The sequence below is a fragment of the Dermacentor albipictus genome, chromosome 1 (genome assembly GCF_038994185.2).
Source record: "Dermacentor albipictus isolate Rhodes 1998 colony chromosome 1, USDA_Dalb.pri_finalv2, whole genome shotgun sequence".
Classification (NCBI taxonomy): Eukaryota; Metazoa; Arthropoda; class Arachnida; order Ixodida; family Ixodidae; genus Dermacentor; species Dermacentor albipictus.
This window is the reverse complement of record NC_091821.1, coordinates 344,240,392-344,261,889: the sequence shown is the minus strand read 5'-3', so window position 1 is coordinate 344,261,889 and position 21,498 is coordinate 344,240,392. Positions and strand designations below refer to the sequence as shown.

Here is a 21,498-nt window from a genome sequence, read left to right as displayed (position 1 = left end):
TTCTTTAACGCGCACCCAAGCGTAAGCACGCGAGCGTCTTTGCACATTGCCTCCATCGAAGTGCAGCCGCCGTACAGAGTAATAAATTTGTCTTTGCGGTAACGTGAATATTCTTTAACCTTTAGAAATAGCGACAAATGCCTCTTAGCCTTCTTCGGGTAATAATGAAAATCTAAATTGCCACGTCTTGTTAGAATCGAAGAGCGGCAATTATGGGCCAGCCGTTCGGGATCAAAGTTATAAGAACTAGTGAAAACTTTTAAAGCCGTGCGAAGATAGGCGGCTTTGATAGCCTATTAAAAACCTGACTGTTTCTGAACAATTTAAGCAAATCGACAATGTTTAGTACTGATCAGTGATCGCACTGCTGACTTGACCATAACAGAAAAACACAGCCTCAATGACGTCCGATATCACTGCACATGTGTGAATTCATACGAGAGCAAATAAAGAGCACAGGAATTATATAATGAAACGAGTTAGCTGACTTTGTATAACGAAAGAGGCAAAATTATAAGCTAGAAGAACTTGACGGAAGGAATCGCAGAGAAACAACAATTCACACTCTTTTGTCTCTTTCTGCCTGCCTTGTCCGTGAAGACATCGACGAATGTGTCAAGATCCCGGGCATATGCAGCAGCGGCAAGTGCATCAACACGGACGGCTCGTACCGCTGCGAGTGCGAGCCTGGTTTCAAGCTGGATTCGAGCGAACGGGGCTGCGTGGGTAAGCCGCTGTTATGCGCACACTACGTTCTCTGCAGGTTTCACACTCTGCCACAGACAACCGCAAGGCTAAACTGGCCGCGACTCTCACGTTGTGGCAACACGCGCGCATAAAAGCTTCGTTGCTCCATGTTTGTTAGTCGGTACGCATCCCCCTTTCCAAGGCTGAGGCCTTTCTTGTTCGCCATTGCGCGTTGCTGAGCATGCCAGGATAAAGTCACTCGGTCGCTCCTCTATCTAGCGCTTAACTGGCGGCGAAGCAGGACCACAGTATCGAGCATAAGGTGGACCAATGATGAGTGCTCTCTGTCATTCTATTTCGTCGTCTTCCGTTTCGAGCCCTGACCTCCGCAAGATAGAAAGCAAACTGACAAAAGACTACTTACGAAGGATAGCGACAACGTTGTGGGCGGGGCAAGTATAGACGCACTAGGCTCTGAATTACGAACCGTTGGTTAAAATGAAAGGTTGCACAGCCGTATTCAAAAGCGGCAGCGAAGATGGTACGCGCGCCAATGTTTAACTGCCGGCTTTATTACGCAACCTAACTGAGCTGCCTTACCTAACCGTTCGCTTCCTGGGTCGCACATCGCAGATGTGGACGAGTGTTCCCAGCAGCCCGGCGTGTGCGGAAAGGGCAGCTGCACAAACACCGTGGGAGGATTCGAATGCAGCTGCCAGGATGGTTATACACCTGGCCTGAACCAGGTCTGCGAAGGTACGAGATATTATCTGTGATACATCCTTCTTCTCGACTACGTCGTTTATAACACAGTGATTTCTTTTTCAGCAGCGTCCATCAACGGGTTACAGCGTAATCTTACCACCTAACCGCTATGCCGTAGCATTTCGTAGGCTGTGTCCTTCGGTCCCATTCACGAGAGTTTATTTCACTCTCATGGGGACGACCAAGAGCACTGCGCGCGCTATTTTCGGTCGCAACGATACCATGGGCCCTATCATGTAAAACTATTCCAATATTTTTTATTCCAACCTCCTGACGTCAAATTTGCGTAACCACCGGCGCAGGCATCGGATGGTCACCCGCAGAGTTCTCTGAAGAGACCAATCAAACGCCCTCCTCATTTATAGGAAGTCACTTTTGTTTGCTTTAAAAACGAATGACATGGCCTACACTGAGCGGGATCTCTTGTCTAATTGGCTGATGAGAAGCGAGGAGCACGCTCAAGTGAAGAGGATTTCGATAGGGCCGAGCCAGTGCACTGAAAATTGCTAACCGTATGAAGAGGGTGGTGCCGGCGTCCGCGATTGGTCCGCTTTCCCTTACTTAGCTTACGGTGGCTGATCGAAAATCGCGGCGGCATGCAACGGAAGCTTAAGAATGACGCTAAACGGATCGTTAGCAAAGAAGAGTTCGCATAACGAGGTCGTAGACATGCCGAAAGTGCTCAAGAACGTTACACAGCCACGCAAAGAAATTCTATTATACGCAAATAAACCCATGCGCTCTGGCAGATGCGACTAGCCAGTGCCTGAGCGATCGGCGGCATCCATCTTTTATTCCTTTCGGAACGGGACAGCCTGCAGCTATTCAGAAAGAAATTCAGTTTTGTTCGGCATATTAATGCATTTTTAATGCGTGCACGTCAATTTGACGCGGTGAGTTCTTGCGGTTTTGTGACGACGCGTGACAGGCAGGTGAAGTGGGTACAGCCCGAAAGCTTTTTACCAATAGTCGAGGGATAATGGCGAAAAGGCGCCCAATCAGAAATAACTACTTTTTCTTTTGCTCGATCAAATCACGCATAATCAATGCGTACATGTCCCATCAGATGGGGAGCTATCGCGGTTTTCGTGACGTCGCGTGACAGAGTGGTGAAGTGGGAGCGGTCCAAAAAAGTATTTCACCAATCGCAGAGAGCTGATTGTAAAATTGCAATAGAAAAGTTGGGAATAGTTTTACGTTATAGCGCCCCATATTTATGTGATTGGTCGCTCCTCATGTAACTGTCATCAGCTTTATAGATACAATTGCTCTCCATCTTATTAGCACGATTCACGGACCGGCCGTTATCTACACAAAGTGATTCTACAATTCTGCCACAAACACAAGGCCCTGAAGACGGTGTGTTAGTATTGAAGATCACCTGTAATTTTTGCAATCGCCTTTGACCATCTCTTCTGTATTATCTTTTATTCCCCCTTACCCCTTTTTCCCAGCACAGGACAGCCAGCCGGTCTGAGACGCTGTTTCGCTAACCTCCATACCTTTATTCACTTACGTTCGCTCTCTCTTACGCCGTCACCGTTACCGCTCCAACTGCTGCATGAATGTGGTTATAGCGGTGCGGGTGTCGCGCTAACTATTCGCCACAGTGTTCATTCGCCTTTGTACAGTACGTTCATGAATTTTGTTCGGGCATGCGGGCCGCTTTCCTCATCGACTGTTGCACGCGCAGACGTCAACGAGTGTAGCCTCGGCGTGGACGGCTGCGCGTTCCGGTGCGTCAACACGCCTGGCTCGTATCGCTGCACCTGCCCCTACGGCTACGAACTGGCGCCGGACGGAAAGCACTGCCAAGGTACGCACGCTACTACTACTACAAAGCGAAACGGTTGTCGCGAATGGCAATTAAGCAGTTATTATCGCACTCATTTAGTTATTGGACTACGGGGAGCGCATGTATTCGGTAGGATAAGGTGCACGCCCACATTAAAGGAGCCTGCGAAGTCGTGGGGGTCGGCCGCGGTATTGGCTGAGTGTCTGGTCAGCGGCGTCGTGACACTGTCCCTGTGTGACGCGACTATACGTCGACGCAGATCTGGACGAGTGCAAGGCGGGCACGCACGACTGCCGGTTCGCGTGCAAGAACCTCGTGGGCAAGTTCCAGTGCGTCTGCCCTGACGGCATGAGGTCTTCCAGCTACGGGGACGACTGCCAAGGTATGGTGTCCATGCGACCTCTCCGGCTGCGTAATTTCGTCACAAAATCGACGTGTTACTCCCAATATGACGCAATAGCTATATATATAAGAGACTGTATTATAAGCAGGATCTCACGGTGTGCTTACCTTATTTGTTTCTCATTTACAACAACTGTAATCGAAACGAATGACGTGTACCAAAAAAAATATGTCAAACAACGAACGCCGCTGATTCACTGTCAATCACTGAATGTACCACGAATGCTCTTTTTTTTTCTGCCTCGTGTTTGTACGACAGACATCGACGAGTGCCGCGAACAGCCCGACGTGTGCCAGAACGGCGACTGCGTGAACACGCACGGCGGCTACCGCTGCGTCTGTCACGCGGGTTTCCAGAGCAGCCGCGACGGAAAGCAGTGCCACGGTGAGTCTGACCACGTGCGCGCGCAGAATGGGCCAACTGGCCGTCTATAGGTCACTGTTGGAACGATTCAAATGCGCGCTCAACCAATGGCCCACTCGTAAGCTGCTCGTTTGTGCATTTGAGATTCGTGGGGACGACCTGCGTAGATGTGTGAGCGAGAAGTGATTCGTGGGGATCAAATATTGGGGACCGAGTTCATTCCTAAGAAGTTGACCGGCGCATTTGCAACCGTTTGATTTGCTATCGAAACTTGCTGGCACAGCTTTCTCACAGACAAAGCGGCTTTTTTTTTTTCGTGAAAGGTGCTTAGTCAACTGGACCTTTGGCTTCCACCCTTTGTTCCTTTACTTCAAGTGCGTGTGCTTATAGCTCTTGAAAATACAGCGTTCATGAATCTCTATCAAGACACGGGTGTCGTCTGAACAGGAGCTAGAATATCTAACTGTAATCAGCTCTAACAGGATCTTGAACATGTATCAGAATGTTGTTTAAAATGAAACATAAAGATAACTACAGAGAAATGTAAAGTCAAGCAAATATCTCGTCGTTTTCAAATCAACATTGCGTGCAACTGTAGTGTTAATGGTTTTCCTCTGTCGCCTAGCTGTAACGGTTTACAAGTGTCTCGGGCTTCAGATTACTAACAACCTCTTATGGCACACCCACGTGGACTACATTTTTAACATTTCTAAATTTTAACTCTGCACCACTTTCCCTTAAGCTAACTCTTTACAATACGCCCGTTAGGTCAAAGTTAGGATGCGCCTATGCTATTTGGAACTAACGGCCAGCTCACCCTTATTAACACACTTAAAAGAATTCAAAATCAGGCCAGAACTACCTTTCATTCTATCCAGTCACATGAGTCCTACCAGAGTAACATTGATGAAGACCGGTTTAAACCTGCCCGATCTTTCAGTGCGTCGTAAGTGTTTTCACCTCTGTCTCTTTCATCATAAAATTTATAATTGTAACCCTATTTTGAAAAGAAACATTTTTTCTCCTCCTAACTACCACACCTAGACCAAAGCTTTAAGGCAGGAGTGCCTGCTTGTCATACGAACTTGTTTAGCGAATCTTTCATCCCTAGGACAAGTGTCGACTGGAATCACCTTCCTGCTTCCATCGCTCTCATCCCGGATGGTAACTTCAAAACTGCAGTTAACCACGCTGTTTTATTAAATTGAATGGGTTTAGATCTCTTTTTTAACCACTCCTCTCTGCAGAGGCTTCGAGTCTTAAAAGTATTTGAAATAAATATTTTTTAAATAATAAATCGTCGTAGATGACATGGCGGTCTTGTTGAGAGTCGAAGTGTCGTTTACAGAGGATCGCGTCAAAATAAAATACGGATCTGTACGCTCCTTGCCATAAACTTCCATTGAACGTGACGCAGAATCTTACTAGGACATTCGGTGCACGGGTGATGCCTTTATTTGCACCCAAGCCGTACCTAACGGCGAACAACTTGAGAGCCTGAGAGAATACGGAGAATACGCCGCACGAAGATGAGTCAGATGTGGATCCGGTTGAGTTCCCTGCGCCGAAAGACTGGGAATGAGTAAAGGGGTTGGAAGACGGAGGACGCGGGGAATATGGGGATGAATGGAAATGGGCAGGCACACAACGAGGGATCAGGCAACAGCTCCTATAGAACATGTCAAGCACGCAGCCGAGCTTCGAATATACCACTGCCCCAGAATGTGCGCCCTGTCGTCGCTCAACGGCTCCTCGTGGTAATGCCGAATAAAGCGTCCGCGCGCCTCTGGGCCCGTCATTCCTCTCTCGCAGACACCCGGCAGGGCACGTGCTACCAGACCTCTTCGTCGTGCCTGTCGGCAGGCGCCGGCGAGTCGTCACGGGAGGACTGCTGCTGCTCCATCGGCGCCGCCTGGGGACCGCGCTGCCAGGCCTGCCCACTCTGGGACACGAGTCAGTACTCACTGTTTCTACACTCGCTCGGTGTAGTGCAGCCGCTATTCGGCACGAGGGTTGCAATGTGGGCTTGTTGGTAATGCATCTGCAAGGGGTGTACGCGGTGTACAATGTTTCGCTCTGATTGTTTATCTGTTCACGTGGCTGTGACTCGTGTCGGCTGAGTGTACAAGTACGACCTGGTTTTCGATAACAAACATTGTTGGAAGCTAGCGCTGTGTGGATTCCAAGGGACGGGAAGCGTAGCAGGGGGCGGCAGAAGGTTAGGTGGGTGGATGAGATTAAGAAGTTTGCAGGGTCGACATGGCCACAATTAGTACATGACCGGGGTAGTTGGAGAAGTATGGGAGAGGCGTTTGCCCTGCAGTGGGCGTAACCAGGATGATGATGATGATGATGATGATGATGATGGTGGTGGTGGTGGTGGTGGTGGTGGTGGTGGTGGTGGTGGTGATGATCGCTGTGTGTCCCCCTGTGTGTCTTCTTTCGTCCCGTCTTTTAATGGCGCTACCGTAAACCCCTTGAAGAAGCTATTCAGCAGTTCAGATACTCGCGCAGAGTGACCGCCAAGAGTCCACAATGGCACTAGGCTCGCCTCCTTGGGCTGTGCACGCCTTAACGCAAACCCTAAGCGCCGTGTACGTGCGATCAAAAAAGTCAACTTGTACTCGGTAAATGATCACTACAAGTAGATTAGGCAGACGCTTATTTTTTTCTCCCGCGGAAAAAAACGGAGCAGTCGAGTATCCCCAGCTACCTTGAAATATGAGCTAACGTCACATCTGTTAAATTGTGATTCTGGCTTTCTACGCAGGAGAATACCGCCAGCTGTGTCCATTCGAAAAGGGTTCCACCAAAGACGGCAAAGGTAAGCAGTTCAATAAAATTGAAAGTGAGCGTTTACTCTTTATTTTTGTTTTGTTCGTTCTATTACGTCGTCGTTCGCGCTGCCATCGTAAACACACAGGTTTCCAACCTGAGGGGGAAAAAAGTATCCGCAGTGTCACATATTTTACGTCTGAAGCATCATTACGTCATTCGGCGCAGTTGGCGCTGTGGCGACGGTATTCATTGAATGTTCTTTGCCGACATCCACTTGCGGACAAAAAATAATAATAAAGAAATAAAGCGAGTCGGTTTATGAGAGTCGTGATACGGGCACGATGCGAAAGAAATGCAACATGACTCGGCGTATATCTTGAACTGCGTAATCAACAGATCGAGTTTCGCTATGCGCAGACATCAACGAGTGCGTCCTGATGCCCGAGCTGTGCAAGAACGGCCGCTGCGTCAACACCCTGGGTTCTTACCGGTGCATCTGCAACCGAGGATACAAGGCCGACGCTTCCGGAAACCAGTGCATAGGTGAGCTTCCAGTCCATTAACCGAGCCACGAGTTTTTGTTTCTCACGGTGAGACCTCGCCAACTGGGTACCATTCTATTGTAGCGTAAGCTGAAAAGCGCGCCACTGTCCTGGAGACGCCTACTAGCCGCAGGTACTACTATAATGCTGCAACAGCGCAACGAATAGTTTTTTTTTTTTTGCTGTTGTTGTTGTCTATCGCATTCATGTAAACTGTAGTACATGATGCTTCTAAGAAGGCGCATCGCAATAAACCACCATACTAACACATATCTTGCAATGGTAACTATGGGGCCATATTTTGTGGAAAGTCTTTTAATTTTCGTTTTTTTTTTTCGCATTCTTCAATGACTCGTACGAATCCCCGCCTGTGCTATGACCGGGATCGGCCGCTCAGTGGGAAGGTTGATAGGGAAAAAAATAGCATCGGACGAAAGGAATCCTTACAAAATACGGCCCCTGTGGGCAATGAAATAAGACAGCACTCGGGAAGGCAAGGAAACCTGTTGAGAAACTGTAATCTCTAGAAAAATAAATGCACTGCGCTAAGCGTCGCCCACTGAAATGTACAGGCCTCATGTATTTAGCGCGTGAAGCCGCGGCTCAACTCCTGCAGGTATTTTGTCACCAGGACATCGTGCTGTGCTAACTGGTGCATTTCTGTTATCAGGATTGACTGAACAGTTCCATCCAGGGCTGCAATACGTGTAGATAAGCAAATAGGCAACCCTGGTGGATTTGTTACCACCCCAAGAGGCACAACTTCGAAGAAACAAGATGACACAGAGCACAGGTGCTAGCGTTGAATAATGGCACCTATTAAATTACAGATAACCATCTTTGATGGCGATTGGCACGGCAAAGGTGCTTTTTTTTTGTTCATAAGAATATGTTATGCAATATAGCATGCCGCAGGTCCTACAGAGATGGGTTCAGGCGTGAGGGTCAGTAAGTACACGGAAGCAAAATACAAAAACAAAATAACAAACCAAACGTAAGATAATTTACGCATCATACAACGTCAGAGAAAAAATGAATGCGATCAGCTCACAAAATATCGGTGACAAAAAAAAAACGGTTAAGATTTTGAAAACTTATTGTGCGCAACAAACGACAAATGGTTAAGATTTATTGATGTCGGTAAATGTAGTGCTGCTTATACAGATGGGAACGGCATAGTTCCATTCGTTTGTTGAGATGTGAAAGAATGAGTATTAAAAAAATGTTTGTTCCAGCGTCGTACGAGGACAGGGACTGAGATCGATGATTTCGGTCTACCCTTCAGCGATGCCTTCATTATCTTTCTTATCATTGAACTGTGTTGTCGTGTACAAATGAAAGCCGAGCAGGGAATTTAAAATCGGAATGACAAAATCGCAATATTATATTTGACGTAAGGGATGTATTAGCGCGTCTGATTACAACTTCGACGTGTCGTACTCAGTTGCTTGTACAGATTGCATTATTATTATTATTATTATTATTATTATTATTATTATTATTATTATTATTATTATTATTATTATTATTATTATTAATTTACATTAAAACATATGTGCAACTGAAAGAGAGAAAAGACCAAAAAAAAGGCGAGGAGCAGGCTGGCAACTGCCACCGGAAGGGGCACAACGCCTGCCTACTCTTCAAAAAGGAGGAGACAGAACCATAGAAATTAAAGACAGAAAAAAGGGAAATAAAGAAGAAAAGAACAATGTGACGGATCTTATAAAATGAAGCAAGACAACGACAAGAAATCCAGCCGGTCCGGCCTGTCACTGCAAGTGGCGCTCCTAAAGGAATGTTAGAAAATAGAAGAAATTATGTACGAGGTCTTGTCACTCGCAGACAACATACTACACCACCGCATGAAATTCATGTACTAAACTATTGAGTTGGTTGCCCGTGTTGCTCTCTGAGCTACCCTGTTCGTCTTTCATTTGTGCGCGGTATTCACGAACTGCGCCGTTCGTATACGGAGATACGACGAAACTGCGCGTACTTCTCGTGTGCAGACATCAACGAGTGCGAACAGAGCGTGCCGCCTTGCAAGTCCAAGTGCATCAACACGGACGGCAGCTACATCTGTGCCTGCGAGCCGGGATACACGCTTGCCGGGGACAAAGTATCGTGCAAAGGTTAGACAAACCACGGCACGGCATTTCTTCTTCGCACGACACGTGAACAGGCACTATTACACGCGTAGTAGATTATAACGATGGGGTATTCTGAAGGCACTTCAAAAGTTGTTGACGCGTGCTCTTCATTAAACAAAGGAAAAGGGGATGGTCTTCGTCGGAGCTGGCTTCTCCACAGTAACAGTTTTTGTAAGGAGAAGCCCACTTCAGTGGCTCCCTTCGTTCATTGAACGCAGCGTTTTTGCACAACTATACGTTAAGTTGATTAGAAGTATCTATGAGTGTGTTTAGGGGGAAATGAGCGTTCCATTAGCAAATTCATCGATATGAATAAATGGTAGACAAACTGCGCATCCTTGAGGATGGAACTCGTGCCTTTCGATCGCGAGACCGGCTTTCGTCCGATGGCATCATCGGGAAATTTGTTATGGGAACGCGGTAGACGCGCCCGTATAAAGAACGTCCCTGACGATGCGTCCAGCGACTCTCTGGAGCATTACACAGGAGGAGTGCGGATAGGATGGTCGTTTGCTGTACGCACGCTAGTCCGACGCCGTCCTCTCGCTCTAGAATCAGCACTCGATACGTTTACGCAGACGTCAAGGCCATCCGCACTCTTGTTAAACTCAAGGGTTATGTGTCACACCTCCGCAAATCCGGCTAGAAAGCCCCTCGCGGAAAACCAACGTACATAGACCGACCAGACTTCGTTCTGTAATGTAATATTTTTTTTTTCACTGACATAGCATCTAGAGGGGATGCTCTGGAGAAACACAATGGAAAGAATGTGTCCGCGAACACAGAGAGTAAACAGGTCCGCCGTTTTCTGTTTTCTTTTCTCCTCGAAGACATCGACGAATGCGCGACGGACAGGCACAACTGCGAGCACAGCTGCATCAACACGCCGGGAAGCTACCGCTGCGGATGCAAGAACGGCTACAAGTCGCACGAGAACCAGTGTCTCGGTAAGCACGCCAGCTGATTCACTTTCGTGAGCTTGGACTAATTTGCGGTCGATGGGTCACAGGCTGGTGTTCAACGCGATGTATTGCCGATATTTTTTTTAAGGAATGACCGTGTATGCAAAAGACGTCGCCGTCGTGGGTGATGTCGGCTACTTCTTTTTCTCTTAACCGGAAAAGACATCAAAGCAATATAGGTTCGCTTCAGAAATTGAGTGAGTGAGTGAGTGAGTGAGTGAGTGAGTGAGTGAGTGAGTGAGTGAGTGAGTGAGTGAGTGAGTGAGTGAGTGAGTGAGTGAGTGAGTGAGTGAGTGAGTGAGTGAGTGAGTGAGTGAGTGAGTGAGAGTGAGTGAGTGAGTGAGTGAGTGAGTGAGTGAGTGAGTGAGTGAGTGAGTGAGTGAGTGAGTGAGTGAGTGAGTGAGTGAGTGAGTGAGTGAGTGAGTGAGTGAGTGAGTGAGTGAGTGAGTGAGTGAGTGAGTGAGTGAGTGAGTGAGTGAGTAAACTTTTATTTGGTCCAGCAAAGCGCGATAAAACGCGCACCTAATGATGCAATTACGAAGTAAACCAAAGTCTAAAAAAAATTTATAAGTGTACCTGTGGTGCTAGTGACGGAATTTGTTAACATGGTGAAACAATGACGGCGTACGACGATTAACTAGACAGTGAATTGTACGACGACAGGCTTTTCCTTCTTCATGAAATTCTCACTTACATATCACGTGCAGAACGGTACGAGATCGGGCTAGCTGGTGCCATGATGCAAATTCACAGCGCGAAATTGTACAAACACAAATCTTCGTTTCCATTCTTCCTGTCTTTGTCTAGTTTCGAGCTATGAATTCACGGCACTATATGCAGAAGCAGTTCTTTGCACTGTTGCACGTATCATTCCTAATAAAAAAAATGAGGAGGGCAAATTGAAGGAAACCTTTTTCTCTTTCTCTCTCTCGCTGGCATCCTTTCAAAGAAAACAAACCCATTCATCGACCTTTCAAAAACAAGAATGCCAACGCCTGTGCGGCACGAAGGGTGGCGTTCGTGATATTTAAAACGGTCGACAGGCAAATCGATCGCTTAAACTTTGGTGCACACGAGCGGCATTCACGAACTAACCTTACAGCTTCCCTCCTAGTAAATATGTTTGTGGCGTGACATCAAACTGCACCATCATCATTGCCGGCACGAAGAAGTGTGGACCAGAACACAAGCAATCTGAGAAGAAATAGATAGCTATTTGCGTAATACAACTTGCTCAAACGCATTCTTTGTAACGGTAGTCTAAGCAAGCATTGAGACAGAATAAAAGGCGTTTACGCTCTTCCCTGAGAAGTAGTTCAAAACATAACAAGGCCTCAAAAGAACTACTTCTTCGCCTAGCTGATGTTGTCTAAATGCTGTAATTACCGCCATAGAAAGACGAAATACAGTTAACAGTGAACAGAGTTACAGTTCACAGTGAATTAGTTCACAGTGAGCAAAGCTGAATGTCCTACTTATACCTTGTCATTGGATGGCAGTCATTAAACCAAGCGCAAACAAAGCTCAACGTCCGTGTCGTCTCTCTCGTTTGTTTCTTTGTTTCGTCCTTTCCTGTAAAATAAAGCCGTCTAACTGCACGTTCTGGACGATGCGCGTACTGTCAACCGTTTTATAGCACCCTTCAGCACCCTTCAGCATAGGCGTCTGTGCAGTGCGAGTCCTACGAGACTTTACAAATGAAAAAACTGTTGATCTCGTATGAGTCCCTGCCCATTCAAGGAATCAAGGGAATGAGGAGGCGCACTGGGTAGCCCGAGGTCTAATCAACCGGGAGGTGTGCCCCTCAGACTCGGATCCCATGGATGAGGCACCGACGACATACCACGAGATAACAAACTACTACAAGCAAAAAAGGCGAATCTACCCGCCTCCAAACGCAAGCCTCACGCGAGCGCAAGTCTTGATCCTGCGTCGAATCCAAACTAAGTCGTTCCCCAGCCCACATTGGCTGGCCATAATTACCAACGGGCAATGGAACCCAATATGTCAAAACTGTACAAATCAAACATTGCCTACCCAAAATCACATTCTTTGGGGGTGCGAGGGCTTACCCCCTCCTAGGTCGCTCCTGCCAGCTCCCTCACAACAGACGTGGGAGGAGCTGCTCAGAACGCCGGATCAAAAACTACAAAAAGCCCTCGTTGCCTGGGCCGAAAGGGTCGCTCCTCGTGAGGGGCCATTCTATAGGACTCGGGCCTGCCAGATCACAACTGAGCAGAATCACAATAAAGTTGTTACCACCTTCAGCACCGAACATTTCTTTAGCGTTTTGTCTCCTAGCATCTACAGTCCCGTGTTTCGCAAACTGATGGGCTTAATATGTTTAAGAAGCCAACGAACAGTCGCTGGCCACTTTCTTCCGTGCAGATATCAACGAGTGCCAGGAGCAGCCGCACCTCTGCGCCCCGAGTGGAACGTGCAGTAACATGGTGGGCACCTACCGTTGCAACTGCCTGCGCGGCTACATCACCGACGCCTCTGGGAAGTCCTGCAAAGGTACGCGCGTTCCTGAAAAAATACGGTGCTCGTGTTGTCATTTACCTACCCAGATATCGCTCACAGTACGGAAGCAGAGTTAACCACCGCAATCGCAGAAGTGTCTCGATTGCAACCTCCTCCTCGATACCGATTATGTTTGACGGTGGCTGTTGCGCTGGTGGTGCGTGGCTCCACCCTTCAAAACAGACCAACCCCACCTTTGAATTGGACTAGGATTCAGTAAAGCGTCCAGAAGAGTGCGCGACCTACTCGGTACGCCGTTCAATTCCGAATTAATTTCAAATCGGTCATCCTGCCTCTTCTAATTAGCCCACAGCATGGCTATCTCTCCGACTGCCTAAAAAAATCACAGCGGAGTTTGATTGGCCAGACACAGACCGCATCGTTTTAGCTGTAGCCAGCTATATCACATACGCTGCTTGTAGACACTGTTGCACAGCAGTGCTTCTCGGGTAACTGTTTATCATTGTAATCTTTGAGGAAAATTATAGCAGAACAATGAATACATCTGTGTATAGGCGACAGTGGTCATTACCACGAGAAAAAAAAACGCCTTTGACGCTTCGGGGATGGAACCAAGAGGAAAACAATAAGCCGAAGATAAACAATGAACCTACGACATTCTGAAGTTGGACGTCGGGATCGGGGAATGGTAGCAACAACCGCTCTCTGGTATTTCGCTTCTCGCGACTCAGCATTCACAAAAAGGGATGCACGTCAGCTCAGCAGAGAAGCGCTTGGCTTTCGGATCGCACAGTAATGTATACGCTCACACGCGCAAAAAAGAAAAAGAAAGGCAAGGAAAAAAGAAAGAATGAGAGAGGGAAGAAAAGCTTTCCATTTGCATTTTGCTGTCACCAATAGGAGAGTCCAAATACCGAACTGATTTTACAGCACGAAATCATCACGTGAAATAAAGTTCGCTATTCAGAGGGGTACGGCTGTGTATATCCCGAACAATGAAGTTTTAACTCGTCTGCAGCCAATCAAGTTCAAAAAAAAATTACACGCGCGATCCATACCAGAAAAGTCGTGGCTATGATTAGGAGGAGGGCTGGAGGCTCTTTTTTATTGTTTTGATGCAGCTTTTCACAGTTAACATGTTTTACTTTCTAATACAGTCACCAGTATGCAGAAGAATAACTACCATCTGTTTTCTTTCCATTGGTTTTTCTTTTCGCCCACGTATCTATACTCTGCTCTGCGCAGTTATCCAGCTAGGTCATCATCTGGATTGTGGTCATTTTATTTTTTGTTTTTTGTGAACATACATACATAAAATCAAGATACGCAAGAAGTCGATTGCCTCAATGTCGATGCAGATACCGACGAGTGTGCCAACACTGCCAAGTGCCCCCACGGCTGCGAGAACCTCGAGGGCTCGTACCGCTGCACCTGCCCGAAGGGCTTCAAGCAGGATTACTACTGGAACCAGTGCATCGGTCAGTATACGCTCGCGTGCGTTACGAGCAGAAGGAACGGGAAAGAAGGCGGCGAAATTCACCAGAGACCTGGTGTCGACGAGTCTTAATACATGTGGTGCGGGAATTCTGGGATGCTTTCTAAAATTGAGCACGCAAATTGGATCACGCTGGAGGAAACCACACAGCAGATTGATTCCGCGTTGTACAAATTTGTGCTGGATTCTAGAATTGTATCAGCCAACTTCACGTAGTGCTTCGGCAAGTCCCAAAACATTCCAGGGTGTGTGCCGTGTCTGCGTGCTGATGTGTTAGAAAGGCAGCAGCGTTTGATGGGTACTAACCGGGAAGTGTTCGCCTGAAATTGTGGCAATGTCGGCGAAAAAAAAATAAAGCACGAAGGCAGGCTGCCGATATTCAAGTGGAAAGAGATAGTGGCTGCAAAGGTCGAGGTCGATGGTAGCTGGGGAACGAACCTGGAATTGTTTGTATAAACCGGCAATCGCTCAGTCCGAGTACCACTTTTATACGTAACTGCTACACCTACCCGTAGTTGTGCGTTGTACAAGTCGGACACATAAAGAATGACCGAATGGGCCAGACGGTGAAGAAGACTTTAATAAGAGCCGGAGAAGTTAGCCTAGCCAAAAACGTCTGGCATGTTACTCGAAGTGATTAGGCTGAAAGGTGAAAAAGAAGGCGAATGATAATGCATTGATGGGAGAAATAACAAAGGAAATCGGCGAACACATACACACAGAATGCGAGCACGCAGTATAAGTCCCCGTGTACACCTTGGGTGCGATCTTGTACGCGTTCCAAAATAGAACGGAGACGTTCCGTTCCACCGAGCCGCACACGACTGGTCAATTTGAACGATGACGAACGCCATGACGTCAACTGTGATGTGATATGTGCTGTCAATCATTCCGTGTCGTCTGCTATCGGACGAACGCAACGGAACGGACGGCCTATTTCGAGACGTAAAGAACGGACCACCTCCGTTCGATTTTGGAACGCGTACGAGATCGCATCCCTTGTTTCCACCCGCCGACTTGTTCGCATCACCGTCAGACAACGATGACAAGTGGCAACTTTCAGTGAAATACTCTGCGTCAGTTTCCTCGTTGATTTCGCTTTGACGCTTGTGCGTTGGCGTGGGCGCAGATGAGAATGAGTGCCTGGGCCGCCCGTGCGGATCGGCGTCGTGCACCAACACAGTGGGCAGCTTCTCGTGCTCGTGCCCCTCCGGATACCGCTACGACGAGATCATGACCACCTGCACCGGTGAGTGTAAGCGCGACCATCTCGAACAGCGCAGAAAACATCGCTCTAAAAAAACGCCCGACTCGCCGCATTGTTTCGACTTCGATGTATACGTGAATGAAGCGGTCGGTGTTACTGTCGACGACGCTGCAAATGAGGGTCATGCGTTCGTCGGTCACGCGGTCATCGTCTTCTCTCTTTCTTATTTTTCTTCTTCTTCTTGTCCTCGCGCACATTGCAGGAGGCGAAGGCTGCGAAAACAGCCCGTGCTTGTACGAATGCACGCCGACCGGAAGCAGCGGTTTCCTCTGCGGCTGTCCAGAGGGATTCCAGCGCATCGGCCAAGGGTGAGAGCGAAGGGCCCTTGTCTGACGCAACAATGACGCACGTAGTCGCGAAAATATCTTGTATCTAGGCGCAGCAGGAAGACGCACTCTAAAAGTAGGCGTTTGCAATACGCGGCTGATGGACACTGTCAGAAAGTTATCCGGCGAAAAAAAAAGTTTGGACGCAATGAAAAAAAAAATTACCTTAGAGCGGTGTTGTTTGATCGAAGCCTTGAAACCCTGTTTAGAATGCCAAAGTCTTGAAACCATATATAGATTGGGCCACTAAGAGCCAAAGCATAGACGGAGTGTGAAGCATGGTTTTCTTTGATGTTACGTTAATCTTTTTTTTTTTTCACAAGATAGCCACTGCTTTCAAGCAGTCGCATCGCTTCATTATATCCGAAACCGGGAAACATCTAGGATATACAGCGGCTTCACTTTTGCGTATTCGGCCCGTTGTGCGAACTAGACTCAAAGAATTAGTATAAGACGTCGCGCAAAGCTACAGATGATGAGACTACTCCATAAAGAGATATGCTTTGGCGATGCTTACTTGTGAGCAGTACTGCATATGACGCTTGACGCGAAGTGCTGCTTTATGGCGAAGATGTTATTGCTCGTCTAAGCAGCGCCGTACTACACGCATAACGTCTCCTGCCAGCCGATAAGCCCACGCTGACACGAGCAGTTGTAAAGGGAGCAAACACAAAAAAAAGCTCCTTCCTATCTCTTGAAATTTTTTGCAGTTGCCAACAGGTGCAACTACGCTTTAAACGGGCACGCGAAGGCGCGCTTGTGCAAACGTTTCTACTATAGACGAGTGGGCAGGTCACACCAGATCTACTCGCTCGGAAATCTAATTGAAAGCCCAATCGACTGCTCATAGTATTCGACAGGGAGCGAAGGATGAGGGCGCAAGGTTGTACACAGATAGCGTGGCCAAAAGCTATCTGTGTACAACCAGATAGCTGGTTGTACAACCAGAAAGCGTGGCCATTATAGGAGGTCCCCCTGACAGTTCTTGTAACTCCAGGACCTCCTTCTGTACTAATGATGAATGATGAAATAAATGCTAAAGATATTGACAATGAGCGACACGATCAAATGCTTTCGAAAAAGCTAAGAATACACAGTCAGTCTGTTGTTTGTTATTCATGCTGGAATGTAATTCGGAAAAAAAAAAGCGAAGCCCAAATCCACCGATGAATAGTGAAACGGAGACACGTTGTGCGTGACAAGGTTATTCTAATGTTTTTTTTTTTTCTTTCACATCTTGAAGAGACCGCGAAGCTCTGCGTTTGCTGGCTACAGTACAGGACCAAGCGAACAGATGATACCTTGATCGAGCGCATGTCGCATTCGCATACAAGAGCATCAGTTTAATGTTCACCGTGGAATATTTCCGGCTAGCGCCCATCATCATTCAAGTTCTTACGAACGTAGCAGCATTGATGCTCCCTCCTGCCTTTTCTTTCTTCTTCTTAGCGGTGCTCAGCTACTTCACTACCACGGACCTCCATTAAATCTGGGGGGGGGGGGAGGGGGGGGGATATGCGGGCTCGCCATATAACAGGTCACTTTGTATCAGAAGTTCGAGGCTATCTCATTGCTACACAGGCGTGTGAATGCATTGCGTTAACCACGCGGATGGACGCGCGCAGGCACTGCCTCTCGGCCCGGGACAGCAGGGGACAATCGGTGCCGAACGCGCTGGGCAGCCTGGGCTCCGCCATTCCCGTCTATCCGCTCATCGATCCCGAAGGGGCAGCATCCGACGACGACAAGATCATCTCCACCGAGGGCTGCTACTCGTGCAATCTCAACAGCGGCTCGCTCCCCACGGCGCAACTCCGGAGGACCAGGGACGTTGCGGGTGACAGCGGCCCGGCGGCAGCGGCAGCAGCGAACGCCACCAGCGGCCAGGTGACGCGCCGCTTCCGGAAATCCACACACAGGAAGGTGCGTGCGACAGGGCATGTCCACGGGGCATAATAATTTGTTATGTCTTTTCGGCTGTCGCGCGCCGTTTTCTTTCCGTTTGTTCTCCGTGGTGCGCTTTCGCGCACTTACTGTTATAATCAACGTGGTTAACGAACCCTTGGATTAACCCGAATGGTTGTCAATCGATGGTAAAACCATACTTTATGGAATCTCCACAAGGAGCAAGGAAAACAAAGGCCGTACAGACGCGTTTGACACTGCGCTAACGCGACAGCTCAAGAACACCGCACGCCGCAAATGGAAAACGCTCTTCATATCGGCTCGGAGTTTTCATCGTAATCTGCGCTCGTAAGAACTGCTTCTAATTGGTATTTGCCGAAAGATACATTTGCCGCTAAAAGGACACACACGAAGCAGCGTTGACGACGACACGGTCATTGAGCCGCCATACAGTGTCGTCGTCAATGTCTCTACACTTTTGTGCGTGTCGTCTTAGAGGCAAATGAGGCAAACATGTTCTTCGGCGTCCACAGTCGGAGACAAAAGTGGCCCTCAGACACTCCGTCCTCGACAGTCGAAAGGCGCGCATAACCCGAGACAGTCTCCAACACCACGCAGCGCACAGCGGCGGCCGAGGAGACGCCGAAGAAGCGCAAGCCGTCGGAGCACAAGCACCGGCACGACCGCGCCCACTGGGACCTGGTCAAGGTCACCATACCCTTGGACGAGGCCCAGCGGGACCGACACGTCCTGGAAATCAGGCCCGCCTACAAGCACCTGCGCGACGACAGCAACTACCACGTGCTGCACGGCGTGGACAGGGACCGATTCCGGGTTGTGTCCAGGTGAGTGCAGGGTTGCGTGTGCGCAGCGAGGACTGAGTGCATTGCGGGAAAGCGCACCTCTGCAGTGGAACTGGAAGGCCACAGTTCGTTCATTCGGCTTCCGAGCAAAAATTAGACGGCGCTTGTTAAAGGCAAGCAGGAAAACACCCCTGACGCGGACACTGTAACTGTGTTGCTCGAGGAGGAAGGAAAGCAGCCATTCGGCGATTCAGGTTAACCGTCTTCGTAAGTGTCGACCTGGCACAATTACTAAACTTAGCTGCGGTGATCTGGCGAGAATATGCGCATTCAGCGTGGCGCACCTATGGTGAACCGCGGCTGTCGAGCAGCAACACCATGATATGGAGCACCGTTATACAGGTGCAAACAGTTTCTTCTTCGGACGCTCAAATGGTAGCACCCCCTGCTTCGGTGTGAAAGCGTGCGCCATACAGCGGGCTTTTGTTAGCGAGCTTGTTTTCGGTTACTATACTCTGCACGCAGCAACAGAAGCCCGTCTACAACAGCCTCTCCCCTCCTACGTTTTCGTTCATAACCTTCTTTTGCTTTCCCACGTGAAAAAGAAGTCGTAACGGGAAACAATGCACATAGCCTGCTCTTTCTATGGTAGCAACTCGGACTAGATCGACAGTGGGCTCGGCGCCGCGCAAGGAAGCCACAAGAGGAAGCTCTGGCTCGGGAGCTCCTACCTAAATACATGGGAAAGGAAAAGTCGTTTTTCTAAGCAACCAATGCACGAATATTGATAAAGCGTGTTGCACTTAGAAAAGAAAAAAGAAAATCTAGCGCCTGCAGGAAGAGTGCTTATTTAAGCCATCAATTTCTTTTTAGAAATATCTTGAAAATCTGGAAATTTCGAGAAATTGAACAACCAAGCTTACAGCTCTTAACTCAGCAATCAAAAATTTTATCACAATTCCGTAAAATGCACCTAATAATACGTCTGAAGCGGATAAAATTAATATGCACCGCTTCGAATATACCTCTAATTTGTGAGTACGACTTATGCAAAACCCTCGTAAACATTGTAACAATTTCACTTAAGCTGTAAAGTCATATATCAGATTTGTCTGCTCACGGATTCAATTTTACAGAACTGCGATATCAAGGTTTTTTTTTTTTGAGCAGAGTTACGAACTTTTAGACTTCGTGCTTCAATCTATTGAAACTTACTAACTTACGGAAATTTATGGGAAAATATTTCAGGCATTAAATGGAAATTTTGCTTCCTAGATTCACTAGAGTTTAACTTTCTGTTTCAACTGCAACACATTTTATTCAAAGCGGTCCGGCGATTGTTTAATAAAAGCGTTTCTGCGTTTTACATGCATTAAATAGGGAAACCGGAGCATGCCCCGAGCTAAAGCGTCCCCTTTAGCTCAGACGCAGTCATTTCAGTAGACTGAAACTTGCTTTCACCCCCCCCCCCCCAGAAAAAAAAAGACAAAGAAAACAAATCTCGTGCCCTCACATCCCTCTCTCTGTCTCTCATCGTGTCGGCTAACGCTATTCCCTGGGCGCCCCCACCCCAGGGCCTCCTCTATTTCTCTCTCTCTCTCTCTACATCCCCTCCCCTCAACACACACACTTTGCAAGCACCTACTACTGCAGTGTCTATCACATTTATAGGTGCTATCGTATGCACTACGGTGCGGGCTGTAGGTAATCGCTTCGCTGACGTACCAAGAAACGATGGCGAAATGTTTCAGGCTTGGGAAGCGGGAGAGATAGCTGTCAAGGCTGTCAAGGCCCGACGGCGCCGAAGACCTTCAAAACACGGCTCCACGTATACCGTTGGACGCGCGTCCACGTCGTCACGCGAAACCGCCTCTCTTATCGCTCGGAGAAGCTGCACGCGTGTCGTCTTTTTCGACGTCGCAAGCGCATATTCAGTGCGAGCCTTGCAGTCATCGTTATCTCCCATTAGACACTGCACCACCCCACTTTCCCGACACAGCTTACCCAAGCCCGATCTACTATACATACGGCCGCAGAACCATAACTCTCAAAAAACGGAGTACTGGCAATAACTTCGAGAATGAGAACTTAAGAGGAAGTTCTACGATGGGCCTTGTCTGTGCGAACGCATATATGAAGCGCTAAAATGCACTCAATTAGCACCCGCTGAGCCGATTTGATCGAAAATATTGCATATAAGAGCACGGTGAACCCTAGTGACTGCTGCGAACATTTTCAATTACTATAGCTAGGGCGCTATAACGAAAAGCTATTCCAAACGTTTTCTATTTCAATTCTGCTATCAGCCCTCCACAATTAGTCAAAAACTTTTTTGGACCACCCCCACTTCACCTGTCCGTCAAGCGACGTCACGAAAATCACGATACCTCCCCATCTGATATGATGTGTACACACTGATTATGCATGATTTGATCGAAAAAAGAAAAACAGTTATTTCTGATTCGATGCCTTTTTTCCATTAGCCCCCGGCTATTCGTAAAAAGTTTTCGGGCTGCACCCACTTCCCTTGCCTGTCACGCGACGTCACAAAAGCGCGAAAACTCACCGCGTCAAAGTGACGTGTACGCATTAAAGACGCATTAATATGCCGAACAAAACTGCATTTTCTTCTGAATAGCCGCGGGCTACCCCTTTCCGAAAGGAATAAAAGATGGCTACCGCCGATAGCTCAGGCGCTGGCTACTCGTACCTGCCGGAGAGCATGGGTTTATTTGCGTATAATAAAACATCTTGCGTGGCCGTGCAACGT

The 21,498-nt window shown here is 48.0% G+C and overlaps 1 protein-coding gene across 3 annotated transcripts in view; it reads left to right on the top strand.

The window, feature by feature from the left end:
• LOC135911263 (fibrillin-2-like) overlaps positions 1–21,498 on the top strand; it is a 104,647-nt gene that overhangs the window by 80,316 nt on the left and 2,833 nt on the right. For all 3 annotated transcript variants that reach the window (XM_065443577.1, XM_065443497.1, XM_065443647.1), the window contains 16 exons: positions 601–726; positions 1,321–1,443; positions 3,146–3,268; positions 3,507–3,629; positions 3,909–4,034; positions 5,826–5,966; positions 6,784–6,837; positions 7,209–7,334; positions 9,346–9,468; positions 10,317–10,433; positions 12,837–12,965; positions 14,291–14,410; positions 15,557–15,676; positions 15,897–16,002; positions 17,646–17,943; positions 18,544–18,770. In XM_065443577.1, coding sequence (XP_065299649.1) covers positions 601–726; positions 1,321–1,443; positions 3,146–3,268; positions 3,507–3,629; positions 3,909–4,034; positions 5,826–5,966; positions 6,784–6,837; positions 7,209–7,334; positions 9,346–9,468; positions 10,317–10,433; positions 12,837–12,965; positions 14,291–14,410; positions 15,557–15,676; positions 15,897–16,002; positions 17,646–17,943; positions 18,544–18,770 — 2,182 coding nt within the window. The remainder of the gene's footprint in view (positions 1–600; positions 727–1,320; positions 1,444–3,145; positions 3,269–3,506; positions 3,630–3,908; positions 4,035–5,825; positions 5,967–6,783; positions 6,838–7,208; positions 7,335–9,345; positions 9,469–10,316; positions 10,434–12,836; positions 12,966–14,290; positions 14,411–15,556; positions 15,677–15,896; positions 16,003–17,645; positions 17,944–18,543; positions 18,771–21,498) is intronic.